Genomic DNA, 18,392 nt, shown 5'->3' with positions numbered 1-18,392 from the left:
GTACTTGATATTCTCAAAACTTTACATATGCTTTTATATAAAGTAGCATATTTCTAAAATTACAATGATAAAGATCTTACAGAAAGGCATGTCTCCATATAGTGCCATATTCTTTATCCAATTAAAATACCCAGCCACATTATAATGCTGTTACTAATGCGTTTTTTTTTCCTGTTTCTTCTACAGGCACTAGTGTGCTACAGGGTGCTTCATGAGCAAGAGCCCATGTTGGCATAAGACTATCAAGACACTGACATGATGTTAGATTGCAAAGGCTTTGCAGACAGGGGACGCCATTCATACCAAAGCATCAGTGGTGGAATGCACTTCTCTGAATCCACTTGGAGCTGCTGAAAATACTTTTACCCTCCAAATACCATGTGAGGTGAGTTTTAGTTATTCTTTTTCCTATTACCTTAAAAAGGCAGCATGTTATTGCTATGAGTCTACAACTGGATACCAATTAGCTGTCCTCCTATGGTTTTACAAAGGGAAATACTCTGCATTTACCAAAAATGGGAACAGTTAAGTTCTACCAGACTTCTATTGAAGTACACATTGATGCAAAATGGTACATATACTTTGTCAGGGCATATGGTATGTCATTTGGACCAAGAACTGAATCTTCTAAATTTGCCAAAGCCAGTTAAAATTCTCTCAGGTTAAATACTAGCATATTGGAGGGTTCTTCCCTTTCTGAGGTGAAATATATTTTCTTTTTTCTGATCATCTGCATAAGGCTTAATTTCTGAATGCTTTGACACTTGAGCAAAATTCCTTGCATGTCTGTGTCCAATTCAACCACCTGCCATTAGTTGACCTCCATGTTAACAGGCTTCAACAATTAAATTGGCTTTATTCAAAGATACTCCTATGTAAAAGAGAAGGGTTTGGATTACTGTAGGAATAAATTCTTCTTCTGCATGTCCTAGAAAGTGGCTGAGTTGTATGTTTCTATGTTTGGACATTTCTTATTATTTAGAATACATTTTGGTTGCAATATTATTAGTAATAATCATACTTACCAATAAAAACTGCTGATGGTTGACCAAGCAAACTGAGAGGGAAGGGCGTTCAAGTAGTTTGAATGTTTTTAATATCAACCATGACCTCAATTCTAAAGATGGCAAATATAATTGGACTTCTACTGCATATGTATGAGAGAGATTTTCTATATATGTGAAAAAGAATGTGGACAGAACTGGACATATTTAATAACATCTTTTTTCCACAAAAAAGGATATAAATTGACTAGCCTAGCACTCACTTGGTTGTTCTAATTCACAGACAGCAAGCAAATCAGCAATAGTAATTTCAGAGCCTGCTAAAAATGGCTTATCTTTCAACCATATTGTTTCAAACTGTTCAAGAGTCGTTTCCATTCTGCTCTGAAATTCGTCAACTTTCTTCTGGTTCACCTCGACACCAAACATCTTTGGCCGCAAAAACTGTTGAGTATACAGTAAAATAAAAGAATTATATACCACACAATACAGTAATCTTTAAAGTAAATATGCAAATTTAATCTTAAATTAATATCACTGTGGCACTAATATTGTAAATTAATGTATCTAAGCTGGTAAGTCACATTTCTTGACTTTTTTATGGTTCCCCAAAAGGATCATTTAAGACCAGTTCTTAGATGAGGTGGCATTGCCAAAATGTAAATCTATAGAAGCTGAACACTACACAAAAAAAATACTGTACAATGAATGAATGAATTTGCAGAAGGCCACACAAGGCACACTGTTGGCACTTCCCCTCTATGGTGATAAATATGCAGCAAAATTAGTGGCATTAACAAAAGACAAGCCAGAGAGCACAGAAGCCACCTCCTCCAACACCCAATGGGCTAGTAGGAACCAGGGCAGGTGGCATATAACATGAAACTGCTAAAAACATTTAGAATCCACATCAAGCAAGGGGCACTTCACAGAGGTGAAACCCAGATCATCATAGAGAATACTCGCATGACCAGTGAACTACATCCAGTGCTTGGACACATCCAGTGCTTGAACATACTGGAAGGGAAAAGTTCTGAAGAAGTAGAGGATAATTCTGCATAGTCAGCCTCAATGTTGCTCATTAGCAGCTCAACAACAGAATTGGACCAGGCAGAACTGGTACTGGGTACTGGTGAACTATCCCTTAATGACTTTTGGCAGAGCACACTAATGGCTGCTCTAAACAGGACAGTGGACAACCTGGATGGTAAAAGACCAGTACTGACATTAATGGACAGTTATGGTCATTAGTGGTCCATGAATGCAGCTCAGTCAGGACTGATACCATGCACAGTTTGGATAAACTAATCCTTTGTAATAAATAAATAACAGCTGACTAGTTAGAGTGACAGACAGTGTTGAATGGTAGCCAATCCAGACACAATAGTCAGAGCAATAGGACAAAATGGAGAGGGTACTTCCAATGCTCACAGCTTCCAGGAAGCAGCTTAGGATAAGAAGCCATGGGTTAAAATGAGATGGCATTGGCCGAGCCAATGGGGTAGGTGGCTACAGACTAACAAATTAGTATCGAGAATGTTTATCAGGGCTCCCATGAGCACAAAACAAGCAGAAGTTGTAGGGAAGAAGAAGCGAAAAACAACCAACTGACTCCAATAAACATCTGGACACCTTCAACAGTTCCAAAAACAGTCAATACTTTCAATTTCTGCCAAAAGAAAATAACATACATGAGACAAACACATGAGAAAATAACATACATCACACAAAATTTGTGCTAGATTTCACTCGTCCTGATTTACATAACAACCATACGCACACCAAAAATACCAAAAAGGTAGAGAAATAGGAAATTTCACAGCCAGTCACATTCTGAGCTAACAACATCAGAAATGTTCTGACTGTAAGGCAGACATAAAAAAAAAAATAAAAAAATATGAAAGGTAGATAGGCAACTAGATACATAGTTAACTTGAAACACCAACCTAGAACTTCCACCATAACAGCCATGTTTATTCAATTAAAACTTCACACCATACTAGCTTGCATCAAGGAATATTCCTTTACAAAATAAAGAATGGTTTACTTTTTCTTGACAGATTTCTGTCTGAGGACTCAATATGACATGAATTTTTGTGATGAAACACATTCATAGAGTAAACTGTCAATATCTACTAACTTTCAGGTGTAGCCAGATGAAGTACAGTTTCACATATGTATATGTACAGACACCACTCTATTATAAACATTCAGATGCAAACAAATGGGATTGCTCATTAAAACTGTTCAGAGTGCTCCCCTTTGTCACCTGTAAGTTCAGATTTAGTTTTGCGTGCCTATTCTATAAAATACAGTACGTACTACTGTATGTACAGTGCATTGTGTTTTAAGATGGAAAAATGATATTGTTATGATACAATAAAGTTTTGTACATACTTACCTGGCAGATATATACGATTAATGGCCCGCCCAGCCTCCCCTCAGGAGACAGGTGGAAGAGAAAATCTGATTAGAAAACGGGATTGGTTCATACACCCGCCACCCAGCGGCGGGAAGGGTAGATCACCTGACCTACCTGTCGCGTGTGCCGCGAAATTCGAATTTCTGTCGGGAACATCAGAGACTAAAGCTAAGTACATATCTGCCAGGTAAGTATGTACAAAACTTTATTGTATCATAACAATATCATTTTTGTACATGAACTTTCCTGTCAGATATATACTTAGCTGATTGGCACCCTTGGTGGAGGGTAAGAGACAGCTAAACAATATAGAAAAGAGAAACAACACATGTTGTAGGATATAAAAACCTTGGTTCTTACTGGTTAGGCAGAAGACTTCATGGATACAATCTATGAGTCTGCATTGCCTGAAGAGCTACAGCTAGGACGTGACCTGTTGCTGAAAGACTCTTCGGATCTACCAAAGGGATTTGTCATCCAGTTACATGGTAGAATCCAAGTAGGATCTTGTCAAAGGGGGTTCGCCCACTTACATGACAGAACCTGTCCACTACAATTACAAGGAGCCAAAACAATCCAGACCACCTGACCAATCTAACACGTGTTAGATCTAAGATACGAAAGAGATGCATACACACATCCTGTTTCATTTAACTTTAAAAACACAAATCAAATAAGATTAAAAATAGCTAAGCTAAAAAGGATACGTTTCAGCTCCCTGTCCCAGCACCGAATCCGTAAATACGTAGGGTCCTAATGCGCAGCACTTATCATAAGTGACCCTGACGTCTCTCAAGTAGTGGCTCGCGAAGACCGAGTTGCATCTCCCATATGTCGCTTTCAGCCGGTTTTGCATAGACATTCTTGTTGAAGGTTAATGAGGTGGCAATAGCCCTCACTTCATGGGCCTTAACCTTAAGGAGCCTGAACTGGTCCTCGTCGCATGTTAAGTGGGCTTCCTTAGGCAGACTTCTAAAAAGAATGCTAGAGCCTTCTTAGACAAAGGCCTACTGGGATCTCTGACAGAACACCAGAGGTTGTCCGTATTTCCCTTAAGTTGCTTCTTCCTTCTGAGATAGAACTAAGACTTCTAACAGGGGAAAGAGCCCTTTCTGCTTCTACCCCTACAAGAGCAGACAAACCTGAGGTGGGGCTATGTGTAAAGGACCTCAGGTTTGTATAGTTAGGAAAGAATGCAATTTTCGACCAATTGCCATTTGTTCCAACACGTTATACAACCCATCGGTCCTTTACAAAAGGAAGACTCACTTCTTGGTGGGAGGAATCTGAGTCTTTGTGAACAGACTGGTGTTCGACGAACCATGGAAGCTTCCCTGGTTGTAAGAGCGAGGGAGGGATCCAAGCCTCTGTCCGATTGATTGGGGTGTGCACCGCAGGATCAATGGTCAGACCTCTGGACCAAGTACAAAAGAGAGAGGCAAGCGTATCTCTTTGTACCAGCCAGCAAGAAGTTGTTGCTGTTTGCAAGAGGCAACATAAAGTTATGGGGTTAGTCTCTTGTTGTCTTCCACTTCCCTCCCTTTGATGGGGGAAGTGGTGGATAGTTGCTCCCATCCCTAATGAAAAGGATAGGTGGAGAAAAAGATGGAAAGAGGAGCCAGTCATACTCTCATTCAGTCATCCCTTCTTACAGTCACACCAGGACTCAATGCTGTTCAGCCTGCGAGGGTCTGGTTTAGCTACACAACGTGTTGAGGATACACCACGGGTCCCAAGGAAAAAGATCCAAGGACCTGTGGGCAATATCCCCAAGGGTAGAAGGAAGTGCCTGTGGTCTGGTTGGACCAGACCATTGCCTTCACTACCTGCGCCACGGAGAAGTTCTTCGGAACGCGAGGGAATGAAGCTAGCACCACGATGGTGGTGCCAACGAAGAGGCGTCTACACTCAGCCTGGGGTGCCGAGTTTCTTCAGACAGCTCCGTCGCGCCCTTACCGGACAAAGCAGCATTGCCTTCACATCGAAAGCGGTGAAGTCCACTAGGGAGGGGATTGTGAAGGACTCGAACCGATCGTCAGGGACCGAAGGGTTCTAAGTCTTCGCTACGAAGTTCGGTACGAAATCGAGCGTCACGGATCCCCATCCCCTGGAAGCTTGACTTCACAGGAAAAGTCATGCAGTTCTCTCGGAGGAAAAGAAGGGAATAGTCGCATGACCTATCCCTCTTCTCGTCTTCGGTGATGTTGAGTACCCATACTGTTCTATCCGTCTGCAGCCAAGACTGCAGCGAAGCGTCTCGCAATCTCCTATCCCCATGCAGCGGAGTTGTCGGTAGTGGATAGGACACCGACGCTCCATTGTGTGTCGATGTTATGGGTACTTGGACAATCCATAGGCTGAAGTAATGATCGATCTGTAACAACCGGACTAAGTCCACAGCGAAGATCGTAACTGACTTAGTGCAGCAAGTTGTCCAAGCAACCGAGCAAATCACGTGACCTTCGCCTTTAAAAGGGTTATGCCGAGAGACTAAACAAATCGTATTTGTTTGTCCCCGATGCCTGCTGGCGAGGTGATGATTCTCTTAAGGCATGAGCCCAAAAGGCAAAAGTCAATTGCCTTCTAGGGACCGAGGTCCCTGATGGCAAGACATTTCATATTAGTAAAATCTCAGCTAAGGAGAAACAACACTATGTGCCGTTGAAGATGAAGGTGGACAGGAATGCAACCTACGTCTTCATAGCCGCATCGAGAGACGGAATCTCAAGATTCTGAACCTGTGCTTACAGATAACTGAAAACGCTAACCGCTATTTCATTGCTGTCCGGCGAGGAGTCGTAGTTGCAATGAAAGCGGGGCATTTTTCAGTAAAGACAACACAGGGAAGTACTGCCTGAAGAACTGCTTCTCATGGGCTGAACGTTTGGAAGTAGAGCTGGGAGGTCGGGGAGTAGGCGATGTCCTTCAATCTATCTGCTAATTCGGGGTGAACAATGAACAATTGCCCACCTCCGAATACAAGAAATTTTGAGGACAAACTCAGATGTCTGCAAAAAATCATTCGGATTATCGCAGTGCGATGCAGCGGGAGACTATTACAGACTTCTGTTACTGGTGGTAAACAGCAAGATGAAAGAGTCGAAGAGATATCTGTTGTAAATTCTTGCAATACCGAAGTCGATTACTTCGAGCGTCACAGCAGATGGTCATTCATGTATGCGAGAATCCCCGTTAATCAGAGACCTAAGTCCGCGATTGTTGGGCAGAGATACGGTAGGTAGTCAATCAAAGCAGGGGAGAGAGACATAACCGACCGTGCTTCTCGAAGCGGCAGCTGGCACTGAGTTGCCTCGGGCAGTTCAATACACAGTAGCTGTCGCTGACTCCTCATCCTGAGTTGCCAGGTAATCCATTCCACGAAGGAATGCGTTCGGCTAGAACCACCGAGCATAAAAAGATATGCTCGAGCAATTATATTTAAACGAAACGGATTTAGGTAAATACAAAAGCTGAGTTGGTGTTGTGACAAAACCATAAGTATATAAAATTGAAACTGGAAACTCCTGGGAGGTTGCAGGCAACCCCGAGTTGCAGTTCAATTACTATAATACTCCTCGTCTAGTTCACAATTCGTAGAATAAACTAGGAAATGCGCCTACACCTCGGACAATTCAACTGCTTAGCAGAATCATGTCGCGAGGGTAATATACGTAGTATATTCGAAGGATTCTGAACAACGATCTTCATCCTAAATTCTTTTCCTTTCAAGAAAAAAGAATAAGGATTGGAGATCGACCGCCTTCGAACTCTAATGAAGAGAGTGAAGGAGAAGTCTTCCCCGAGGGAAAGCTTCCATGGTGAACAGAATACCGAAGACGATAGTTCAAGACAAACTGGATGTTCCCGTCCATTCTTCTCTAATCCAGGATTGGTCGCCTACTGTGAGAAATCTTCCTTCAGCGTTAGTCTACTTCTAACGCTAAGAATTTCAGGAATTCGTGCATTTGGCGAGGTTCCTGATTATCGTGGTAACAATAAATCGGGGGGGGAAGAAGAAGAAGAAGAAGAAGAAACAGAAGAAAAGAAGAAGAAGAAGAAGAAGAAGGCGCTGCAATACTCCGTAGAAAAAACGCTGCTGCCACGGCAGAGGAGGTGGAAGCGGCAAGCACACCGTCATCTGGGTTCCCTACTTCGTGCTCCAGAATGACGTCCAGATGAAGACAAGAGCCTGCTGGATACGAGGAGTCTGGAGAAGACTCGCGCTTAGAAGTTGACGAAAATTTGGACAAAGGAAAGCGCCTATCAGTAGAAGATCGCCTCCCGTGACGAGGGCGCCCACGAGGCTCTTGGGTCTTGTCAAGAGGCGAGCAGCTTCCCGGAGAAGAGCGCCTACTAGGGAGCAGCGCCTGCGAGGCTCTTGGTGCCTGTCACGAGGAGAGCGGCTACCAGGAGAAGAGCGCCTACTAGGAGAGAGGCGCTTGCGAGGCTCTTGGCTCCTGACAAGAGGAGCGCGAACGTCAACCGAAGAGCGCCTGCCAGCAGCCTGGCGCCTGACACGAGGAGAGCGGCTGCCAGGAGAAGAGCGCCTACCAGGCTCTTGGCGCCTGCCCCGAGGAGAGCGCCTGATAGGAGAGGAGAGTCAGCGAGTTTCCTGGTGCTAGTCCAGTGGAGAACGATTGTCAATAGAAGAGCGCCTGTCATGAGAGGAGCCCCTGCGAGGGAACTGTCGCCTGTCCCGAGGAGCGCAGTTAGATAAGACGAGCGCAGGCAAGTAGATTGGCGCTTGGACGAGGAAGGGAGCCTGCCAGGAGAGGAGCGCCTCTCGCGAGAGACACCTCGTTCGGGAGAAGCATCGACATCAGGAAAAGAGCGCCTACGAAGCGGAGAGCGTAAGTCGAGAGACGGGCGCCTGGACTTCTTAACGGGGAGAGACAGATCCTTCCTCCTGCGGGAACTAAAGGCCACGGAATCAGCGAGGGCCAAAATCTGCGCCTGAAGCCCCGCAAGAATACGAGAAGGGGACTTCTCAGGCTCCTCTTTTGGCGAAGTAGAGCGAGGCAAACGAGGAGACGAGGGCCCCCCCCCCCCCAATCCTGAGATATGGCACTTCACATCCAGAGAAGGCTCCTCTGGAAAGACTTAAGGCTGGAAGCAAGGGGGCTGCAGGGCGCCTTCCAGGCTCTCTTCAAGGGGCGCGAGGCATCCGTGAGCTCAACCACGCTTCGGCGAGGGCGAGTCGGACGAAGAGAAGCACTGACGTAGAATCCTTCTTGAGGGGGTCTGAGGCAGCCTGGGAATGCCTGACCGGTGGGGGTTCTCCCTAACCTTCCTGCGGCTGTTGACTTTCCTCCTCCACTGGGTCTGGGAGTTTGGAAGAGGTCTAGGCCTGGAAGCGCTACGGAGCCGGTCAGACGCCCCCTCCACAACACTGGGGACACTGCACAAATCACTATGTCACTCTTACCTTCCATTGCAAGCAACTGCAAAATCATCCTGCGAAGCTCGATTTTCACGCTAGAAAAGTTAGAATGGTACTTATTACGAAGCATGGAACCAGTGGTTATCCAGTTACAGGACCAACTAACCACTCTGCTGAGGCGCTTCATCTCGAAGACGAATCCACAGGTACGAAGAAGGGTTAAAAGAGGAGGGGAGGTTGCAACAACTACATTAGGGTTAGGAACCTCTTCCTCATTCAAAAATTTCACACTCATTAAAGACAAAATAGTAAGTGCTCTAAAGAACTACAACAAAACTTCAACAATGAGGGTTCTCTAAGGAATTACATTATATGAAATGTTTCGTAATAATGACTGTCATTCAGTAAATGTATACAGTACGTATAACAGACTGATACAAAAGAGCTGTAGTTTCTATGAAAAACAAAATCAAAATTCTGTAGTCTACAGTGTGAGATTCTACCGAACCGTGTTCCCGTCCTCGTTCGGTAATCTAACGTTCTACATACAATCACAAAAACTAACAACAGTACTAGCGACTGACGCATTATAGAAACAAAAAAAGTTAATAAGCGTATGCCAAGCCAACGATCTAATACGTCACCAAAAGACGGCCAAAAGACCTACGGCAAACGAAAAACAAAATCCAAATCAGGAAGAACCAACAACAGGTGTTGATGGTTCCAGCGACAGAGAAAATCTGATTAGAAAACGGGATTGGTTCATACACCCGCCACCCAGCTGCGGGAAGGGTAGATCACCTGACCTACCTGTCGTGTGTGCCACAAAATTCGAATTTCTGTCGGGAACGTCAGAGACTAAAGCTAAGTGTCTATCTGAGGACGGAAAGTTCATGTACAAAAATATATAGTACTGTATTAACTTTATATTTTTCTGTACTTAAATAGATGTGCAAAATCTAATTATAGTATTTACCTTGTGCTGGAAAAACATGGCACAATTTAAGCGAGTGTTGAGATGTTGCCACTCCAAATACTCATCTACTTTTGCCTGTGCTTGCAACTCCTTAGGGTACCAATGGTCCGGAACATTAGGCTTGCGTGAGAGGTATCGAAGAATAGCCACACTGTCATAAAAATTATACCCGTATTGTTCAGTCTCGACAACTACGGAATCTCATCTTAAATTAACAGCACACCAAGTACGTATGTACATCTATGCATCTACAGTCATTAAGCCAGTAAAGCAGTTGCAGTAAATTCCATGAACTTATCACCACTCATTTAAAATCTTTTCCCTTCACCCCTTACCTTTCTGCAAGCTTGAATCCATTATCGTCTATTGCAGGCACTAACTGGAATGGATTAATCTGGGCATACTCTTCAGTTCTGTGTTTTCCTGAAAATTAAGATATTTCATATAGTCTACATGACAAAGAAATATAAAATTGCAACCTACTCTTTATATGGAAGTATCTTTGAGTGAAAGCTGGTTTTGGTTGTTTAAGCTTAGTAACAGGTCACCAAGCTGAACATAGTGAACAAATAAAAGGGGGTTGAAAGGATGTTGCAAACACCCATTAGTAATGACTAAAGTGCACCATGTGAGATGCATTGATGGCACTAACCCTTTGCAAGGTCCTCCTCTTGGACAATCCTTCACACTCCTTACAAGGGTAGTTCTAGAGGCAATTCTGACCCAAGCAAAAGGCACAAAATTTGTGAGGATCTGTGTCAGGGGAGGACAAACCAGCCCCTCCTACTACGTACAGTCACCCATGCCAAAGGAACCTTACAAAGTTTGCTTTCCAATCCACAGGAGGCTCACACACACATATACGTACGGTATATGACAATTTAACAAAAACAAAACAAAGGAAAGCATATTATCCAAGTTAAAAAGTTGCAACCAGAGCAGCTCTGCGTCAACACACCAAACATTCAGCATATCAGGCAGGTTATGTACATGGTCAGGCAATTCTTCACCAGCCAGAAGCACAGAGTCCAGCTGACTGGGGTTGGACTGCCGAAGACTGGAAAGTCTTCTGGACAGCCAACTCCTTGTGCAAACAGTTGTGAACAGTTTACAAAATGTGGCTGCAAATCTGACTGCCATGGCAGATACAAATGCTACAAGCTTGGGCTGACATGCACAGCTTTGTGTAGCTGCAATTGTAAGGTGTAATCATAATGTGAGGTGTAACTACAATGTTTCAAATGTTGCTTCAGATACACCTGAATGAGAATTTTGTCACACTAAAGGGTGACACCATGCATCTTTAAAATCTTACTTTCATTTCAGGCTTAAAAAAGACATTGAGACAGTGCTCAAACATACATTAGGTACTTTGAGGTCATACTCCATTATAGTCTTGTGCTTTTATACTTTTCAGTAGCATTACGGGGTCCCTTTCCAAGATTTAATATTAATAATAGCCCAGAAGAAATGTTAGAAACATATTCTCTGGCCTCATAAATGTAGGCATAGCTAAAAATTTCTATCTCTATCTTTCTTAGTTGCAGAGTTAAAGAGCAAAATGTTTCATGGTGGCCATTTTGTATGCAATCTTTATCACAATGGTAAATACAGTAGCATGAGCTCTGGTGATATCTTTAGTTAACTCTTCTGCCCAGGAAGACATTATCTGAATAATGACTAATGTATTTATTTCAACAGTGATTTGCTCCAAGTGTCAGAAACTGAAACAACTAGCGGCCATCTTGAAAGGTGGCGGCCATTTTGAAATTGTGCATGGACAAGCAGATTTTTCCAAAGAGGGTTAAAATAAGCACTTGTGCCAAATTTCACGCTTGTATCACAAACTGAAGTATTTTTCTACTTGTCTTCTGCACTAAAAATACTAAAGTAAGTTAACCAATTAAGGGATTTTGACGGAGGAAAAATCTATTTCTGGGGAGAGACCTGTGTCGCCCGGTGAAAAGGTCCTTCTTAATACTTTTCTGATATAAATAATTTCCAAATATACCAGAGAAAGTAAACCATTGGTATGCAGAGGTTACTACCCTCGCGCGAGCACCTCAAGGGCGTCGTGTATAAAGAAAGGGCGTGTGAAAGCCACTAAACACAGGTCATCTTCCAATTAGATTACTCCTTCGTCAACATATGAACACGGGATGTGCCGACACAACGGTCTCCACCACACCGCTCCGACTCACCCAGTCCCCGCCCGATGCGAGCGCCATCTTACATCCTTCTGTCATAGATTTCAGTAATGGCTTGGAAAGGAATGGGATGGGAAACAGGGTAGGGTTTCACCGGGCGACACAGGTCTCTCCCCAGAAATAGATTTTTCTCCTCCGTCAAAATCCCTTTTCTGGGTCGACCTGTGTTCGCCGGTGAAAAAATACCAGAGAATGCCTTTCAAGCTCATGAATTGAAATTAATAAAAAGGATAACGAAAACATCATTAATAGATCCATCTTCATTAAGTAATAGTAGTATATAAACTTAATGTCTAAAGTTAAGAATATAACTTATAAATAGCTTAATCTCTAACAATGCATACATCGATCTTAATTTCTAAACTTAAGAATATAACTTATATTATAACTTAATTACTAAATATGTATACCTAAACAAAAATGTAAACGAATCATATACATTTAATAATCTACTATATACAGGTATGATTAAGCCGAATCTAAGAATGAACGATATCCTAAGGAGAAGCATGATACTTGGTGGCTGAATCTGATCTACCGAGGTGAGAGGCATCGTGGCGAGAGTGGCAGGTATAGAAAGGTGACAGTATAAGAATGGGACGAAATTGAAGTAAGGAAAGTTAGTCAGATGAGATTAAACTCCCCGCCGCTATAGTGGAAAATTTTAAGGCTTGAATATTTCTTAGATAGTGGCGTTTAAAGACCCGAGGAGATTTCCAACCCGTATACTTCTTAAGGTCATCAAAATTCATATTTTGAAAATAATTAATTGAGGTAGCTATAGCCCGAATATCATGAGCATGTGGAAAAGATTCTGGATTAGCTTGCTTTATGAAGTAGAGTATTTGCTGTCTAATACCTTGAATTGAGATAGTACCCCCTTTCTCTCTGGCAAATAAATGACCAGAGGAACATGAGGAGGATCTAGCTAAAAAGGCTTTCAGAGTTACACAGGACATAGGGATGTATCCTGAGGTAGAGGAATAATTTTCCAAGGAGACCATCTATTTTGAGGATCTTCATTTTTAGCTAGGAAACTCCTATCCGGCGAGAGCAGTACTCTACTGTTGGGAGGAAATCTAAGTTCTCAGGATTACGTGAGAGAGCTGCTAATTCTGATATTCTGGCACCTGAGGCCATGGCTGTAAGAAACAAAGTTTTTCTCAGTAGAGAAATGTAAGAGCAAGATTCGTTGTTGATATCCGAGGCTAGTTTTAAAACATCGTTTAAAAACCACGTGACCTTTTGAGGACGAATTGTAGGTCTAAGTCGAGCACAAGCTTTGGGAATGGATGAAAAATAAGAATCTGCTAAATTAATATTAAATCCAACTTGAAAAATCTTTTTCAGAGCCGACTTAATCGTAGTAATAGTACTAGCGGCTAGGCCTTTATCAAATAAGATTTTAAAAAATGAAATGGCCAAATTTGGGGTCATTTGAAGAATATCTAAATTTCTTTAATAAACTCCGCTAATTTCTTTTAACAGCCGAAATCATATTGCCTAAGCGTTGAATCCCTTTTGTCAGAATTCTATGAATAAGACATTCTCCGGATCGATATTTGCATCTTTATGAGCAGCAAATTTCATGAAGTCCACAAAGTTAGGGTTTGAACTACTCTTGAGGAAGCTGACACAGTCTGCGTTTGAACTATTTGTGTCAACTTTGATGTGGGATCCGTCTGGGATGGAGCTTCAGCTCTAGTAGGAGCGGAAACCAATTGCTTTTGGGCCAGTTGGGTGTTACTAGGGCCACTGTTCCTTTGAAGGAACGTAGTTTGTGTAACACCTTCATCAGAAGATTCACTGGAGGGAACAGATAAATCTTCTGCCAGTGGTTCCAATCTAAGGTTAATGCGTCCATGGCATAGGCCTGAGGGTCCAGGTTGGGGGCTACGTAGCAAGGAAGTTTGTGGTTGGTGCATGTCGCAAACAAGTCTACCTGGAGATCTGGAACTAGTCTGGTTATCCACCGAAATGAATTCATGTCTAGGGACCACCTCCGATTCTAAAGAAGGCTTGGTATTCTGGATAAAGAGTTCCGCCTATAACATTTTTTACTCCTGCCAGATGTGTTGCTGACAGGAACCAGTTTCTTTTTGCTGCCAAGGAAAATATTGTTACTAGAACATGATTCAGATTGGGTGATTTGGAACCTCCTCTGTTTATGCAGTGGACTACCACTGAATTGTCTGAGACTATCCTCACATGACTTGTCTTGTGGTGATGCAATTGTTTCAAGGTTAGAAACACTGCCATTGCTTCCAACACATTTATGTGAAACTGTTTCATATTGAGTGACCAGATTCCCTGAAACATTTGGTGTTGGGAGTAACCCCCCCAACCACTGAGTGACGCGTCTGTATGAATCGTCACTTGAGGTAGGGGGGGGATTTGTAAAGGAAACTGATTTGGTCAGTTTCTTGTACTGTGTCCATGGAGTAGTCTCTTTATTAAAACGGAGGGAATTGTAGATACTTTGTCTCTTAAATGTATCTTTGCTCTCTTTTTCCAAACTCGATTGATGTCTTTGAGTTTGGCTTTCAGTAGGACGTCTGTTACTGAGGCAAATTGGAGTAAGCCGAGAATTCTTTCTAAAGCTCGTCTTGTTATCATTTTGTTCTTGATCAATTGTTTCGTTGCTAATGCTATCTCTTTGGCTTTCTTGGGTGAAGAGATAGCTTGTGCTCTTTCAAGTCCCAATGAATCCCAGCCAATCGAACTGACTTGCTGGTTGTAGCCGGGATTTTTCGAAGTTCAACTGAAATCCTAGACTTTGCAAGAACTGAATTACTTTGTTTGTTGCTTTGTGGCAATCTTCTACTGTTTTCGCCCAAATGAGCCAATCGTCTAGGTAGGCTACTAGCAGTATTCCTTGGTTCCTGAGTTGTTGTAATACTGTCTCTCCTAGTTTCGTAAATATCCTGGGAGCAATGTTGAGGCCGAACGGCATCACCTTGAATGCATAGGATTTTCTGCCTAAGCGGAAGCCTAGGTAGGGAGAGAAATTTCTTGCCATCGGAACATGATAATAAGCGTCTGTAAGATCTATAGAGGTGGTGACGGCCCCACGGGGAAGTAAGGTCCGTACCTGTGAGACAGTCAGCATACGGAACTTGTCGCAGAGAATGTAAGAATTCAGTTTGGACAAGTCCAGGACTACTCTTCTTTTGTTCGAATTCTTCTTTGGAACAGTGAACAGACGTCCCTGGAATTTCAGGCGGGTTTTTACTCTCTTTATAGCTTTTTTTCTGTAGGAGATCTTTGTATTCTTTCAGATCTGGTGTAGGTGTCTGAAAGAAATTCACCGGAGGAGGTGGGGGACCCATTCTTCCACTTCCAACCCAGACCCTTGGAAACAATACTGTGTGCCCAAGGGCTGAAGGTCCATTGATCTCTGAACCGGTACAGTCTCCCTCCTACCCGGTCCTTCTCATTGATTATGGGTCGGCTTATATCCTCTACCACCCCTTGCGCCTCTGGTTCTAGGTCCGCCTCGTTGGCGGAACTGTCTCTAGCTCTATACCACCGGATTGGTCGAGGGTATCCTCGAAAGGCTCCGGTGGCTTCGTAGGCCGGGTTAAATGGCCGGAGAAGACATCCATGCTGCAGTGGCTGGTGACTGTACGCCCTGACGGTTGCGGGTACAATCATGAATTGTTTGTGGTTGCGTGGTTTTTGATGTCGAAGGTTTCGACACTTGGGTTGGAGGATTTGTTTGTTGGCGCTGCTGACTTCGGAACCCCTTGTAAGTAGTAAAATACTTTTGTTTCTTCTTTGGGTTCTGGTGCTTTGCTGTAGGGTCGAACTTCCGTTTGGAAGAGAGACCCCAACGAACTCGAAGGTTTTGGTTCGTCCTGGCCGCCTCCTGTAGCACCTTGTCTACTTCTTCTTGAGGAAATAGATTCTTTCCCCAGAAGAGACTTGAGCAGTCTATTAGGCTCGTGCCTAATAGTCGCCTCAGCTAACACATGTTCCCTGCAGTTTTCCTGGCTGCAATGAATTCATGGAGGTCCAGCTGATAAGTTTGTAAGAGGCTCTTAGCTAAGACCTTGAAAAGCTGCTCTTCTTTATATATGGAGGCCACCAACTCCAGTGATGTCACTGCGTTGATGGACCTAGCCAACCTTGATCTTGCCTCAAACTCTGCCTTCAGTAAGTTATCCGGTAGTTTCGGGAGTCTTTCTGAAAACAAAGAAGACGCACAGTCTGCGTCTAGTTTTCCGACTGTGAAAGTGGACGGAACGTCCTGCCAGAATTCTCTAGTGGCTGGCATGAGGAGGGAGGTAGCATCCGTCTCTTTGAGAGTCGGCATTGGCAGATCATCATTCTCAGCCTGAATTGTAAGTTCTGTGATCTTATCAATGAACGGAGAAGCGATGTCCTGTGGAGATGTAAAGATCGTATACGATCCTTTGTGAGGGGTTAATTTTGTGTTTGTACAACCCCAATCGGTCATAATGCGAGCCCAGACAGCTTGGGCTTGTTCCTTCGGGAAAATCACTGTTTCCTTAGGAACTTTATCCATTCTGACTAGTGCATTCTCCGTCAGTCTGACAAATCCATTGAAGGAAACTGAAGTCCTTCTGGGTAGAACTCGAAATCTGACAATGGTCGAGTACCCAGACCCTCAAGGGTTAGTGTTCCATCCAAGTATGGAGCGCTGGAGTGGAGTGCAAACCGCCAAGGGTTGTTCTTATCGAACGGCGGTAATTTCGATGCATCCGGAACTGTCGATGGAGCAGCTTGAGTTCCGGATTGGAGTATACCTGCGATCAGATCTCTGATCGGTTTTAGCTGCTCCGCCACTATGTCAGTCACCGACTGCGTGGCTGGAGTGGGAGCCGGAGTAGGAGGAATTCTCTCATCCAGCCTCTCATCCACTACCTCTCTAAACCTTGATAAAAGTTTGTCTACGAGGAGGTCAGATTGCAAGTCAAGCTCCGACGTCTTGTGTTTAGCGGACTTACCCCTCTGTCCTTTAGAAGGAGGAGGTGCCTTGGCAGCTGGCGAAGAATCATACGACGTCGATGGCCTAGGGGCCGGAGACGACGCTGATTTCGCCAACGGAGTTGACTTAGACGCCTTTGATGAAGGCTTTGATGCCTTCAAAGGCTTCACCTTGGGTCGGACTGACCTAGAACCTTCCCAAGGTGAAGGAACAGATTTATCGAAGCCTAGAAAAGAAGAGGAAGAAGAAGAGGGGGTAGGAGAAATGAAGGATCCTGCCGGAACCTCTACGCCACTTACCTGCTCATCCATCGGTTCTAGATGGATGTCTAGAGCAGCAACATCTCCCGTCAGTTGCTGGTCGTCCTGGTTTGGAGCCATAGCCGCTCGAATGGCTTCTATAATCGGAGCCGCTACTTCACTCTTTACTCCAGCCGACGGAGAACCGGGGAACAGACGGGTAGCTAGAGTGTTATCCAACACATAAGGGCAACCTTGTGGAGCGTTACGGCCGAATCCAGACACCCACTGCCGGAGACTTGCCTTGGCCGCCTTCAAACTCTCCTCATCCGCCTGTAAGAGGGGATAGGAATAAATGGGTCGCATTGACTAACACTTAAACTATAACTATGTCTATATTAATCAAACAATCAAGAATTGTATACCCATTTGTTCCTTGATCTTACCTCATCGTTTAACAAGATTGAGGTCAACTCAAAACACCATGCGCACGACTCCGGGAACCAGATCATGTACGGGGTCTGGCCCTCTTCAGCAATGAACGAGATCGAGCAATGAGCGTGGGACCGACAGCAGTCATGTCCCACCGGATCGCTGAAATTCCCAGGGCATCCTTGGAAGGCGCAACGGACTTTCTGTAATATAATATTTTAAATAAGTACTCACTCTCCTTAATGAACTAACTTAGAAATAGAGCATGCCAGTATTCTTAACTTAGCATGCATATACAGTCTCGTTGTAGCTAATATTATTAAACGGAGAGTGTAACGTATGTTAAACCGAAATATTCACAATTTTATTCCGTATATCCCGGATGTCCGGTGATCTCCGGAGAAATTGACTATCGTATCAACAAGGTAAATCCATATTTCTTTTTATAGAATAATATTTAGTCATGCTAATCTCCGGTGAAGTATATCACCGGAGCCATATTACTGGAGCTGAGGATGTGTACCATATCGAGAAAACGGAAAGCCTAACCGGGGAAGGTGTTCCCAATCGGCCTAGTCAATGCCGGAGATGATGTGCCAAAATATCTCATACTACATGATAAAATCAACTAACATTTCTAATGGTAACCTTTAATAAGACGGAGTCTCCGTCGGTGGATCTCCGACGAACGGAGTTCCGTAAGGTAATTCTTATTGAATTATCTACCACTCCACCTTTTCCATATCTTCCCCAAGCCATGGCGGGGGAAGAAAGGAAGGGG

The 18,392-nt window shown here is 43.7% G+C and overlaps 2 protein-coding genes and 1 long non-coding RNA gene across 4 annotated transcripts in view; 1 reads left to right on the top strand and 2 right to left on the bottom strand.

Annotated features, from left to right (window-relative positions):
• The window catches only part of LOC135213661 (glutathione S-transferase theta-1-like), a 41,044-nt gene that overhangs the window by 20,636 nt on the left and 2,016 nt on the right, over nucleotides 1-18,392 (bottom strand). Inside the window, exons 2-4 of the mRNA XM_064247720.1 lie at nucleotides 10,118-10,205; nucleotides 9,783-9,933; nucleotides 1,268-1,448 (exon numbers count right to left, since the gene is read on the bottom strand). Of these exons, the coding sequence (XP_064103790.1) occupies nucleotides 1,268-1,448; nucleotides 9,783-9,933; nucleotides 10,118-10,205 (420 nt within the window). The remainder of the gene's footprint in view (nucleotides 1-1,267; nucleotides 1,449-9,782; nucleotides 9,934-10,117; nucleotides 10,206-18,392) is intronic.
• LOC135213662 (uncharacterized) overlaps nucleotides 177-18,392 on the top strand; it is a 153,861-nt gene continuing 135,645 nt past the window's right edge. For both annotated transcript variants that reach the window (XR_010314176.1, XR_010314177.1), the window contains exon 1: nucleotides 177-385. This is a non-coding gene — a long non-coding RNA (uncharacterized LOC135213662). The remainder of the gene's footprint in view (nucleotides 386-18,392) is intronic.
• LOC135213751 (uncharacterized) lies at nucleotides 16,538-17,915 on the bottom strand. Its single transcript, XM_064247878.1, has 2 exons — nucleotides 17,626-17,915; nucleotides 16,538-17,512 (listed from the first exon to the last, which is right to left on the bottom strand). The coding sequence occupies exons 1-2, from the start codon at nucleotides 17,689-17,691 to the stop codon at nucleotides 16,538-16,540; spliced, it is 1,041 nt and encodes a 346-aa protein (XP_064103948.1). The 5' UTR covers nucleotides 17,692-17,915.

The sequence above is a fragment of the Macrobrachium nipponense genome, chromosome 43 (genome assembly GCF_015104395.2).
Source record: "Macrobrachium nipponense isolate FS-2020 chromosome 43, ASM1510439v2, whole genome shotgun sequence".
NCBI lineage: Eukaryota > Metazoa > Arthropoda > Malacostraca > Decapoda > Palaemonidae > Macrobrachium > Macrobrachium nipponense.
The sequence above is the reverse complement of the archived record's forward strand: the minus strand, read 5'-3'. Positions and strand labels throughout refer to the sequence as shown.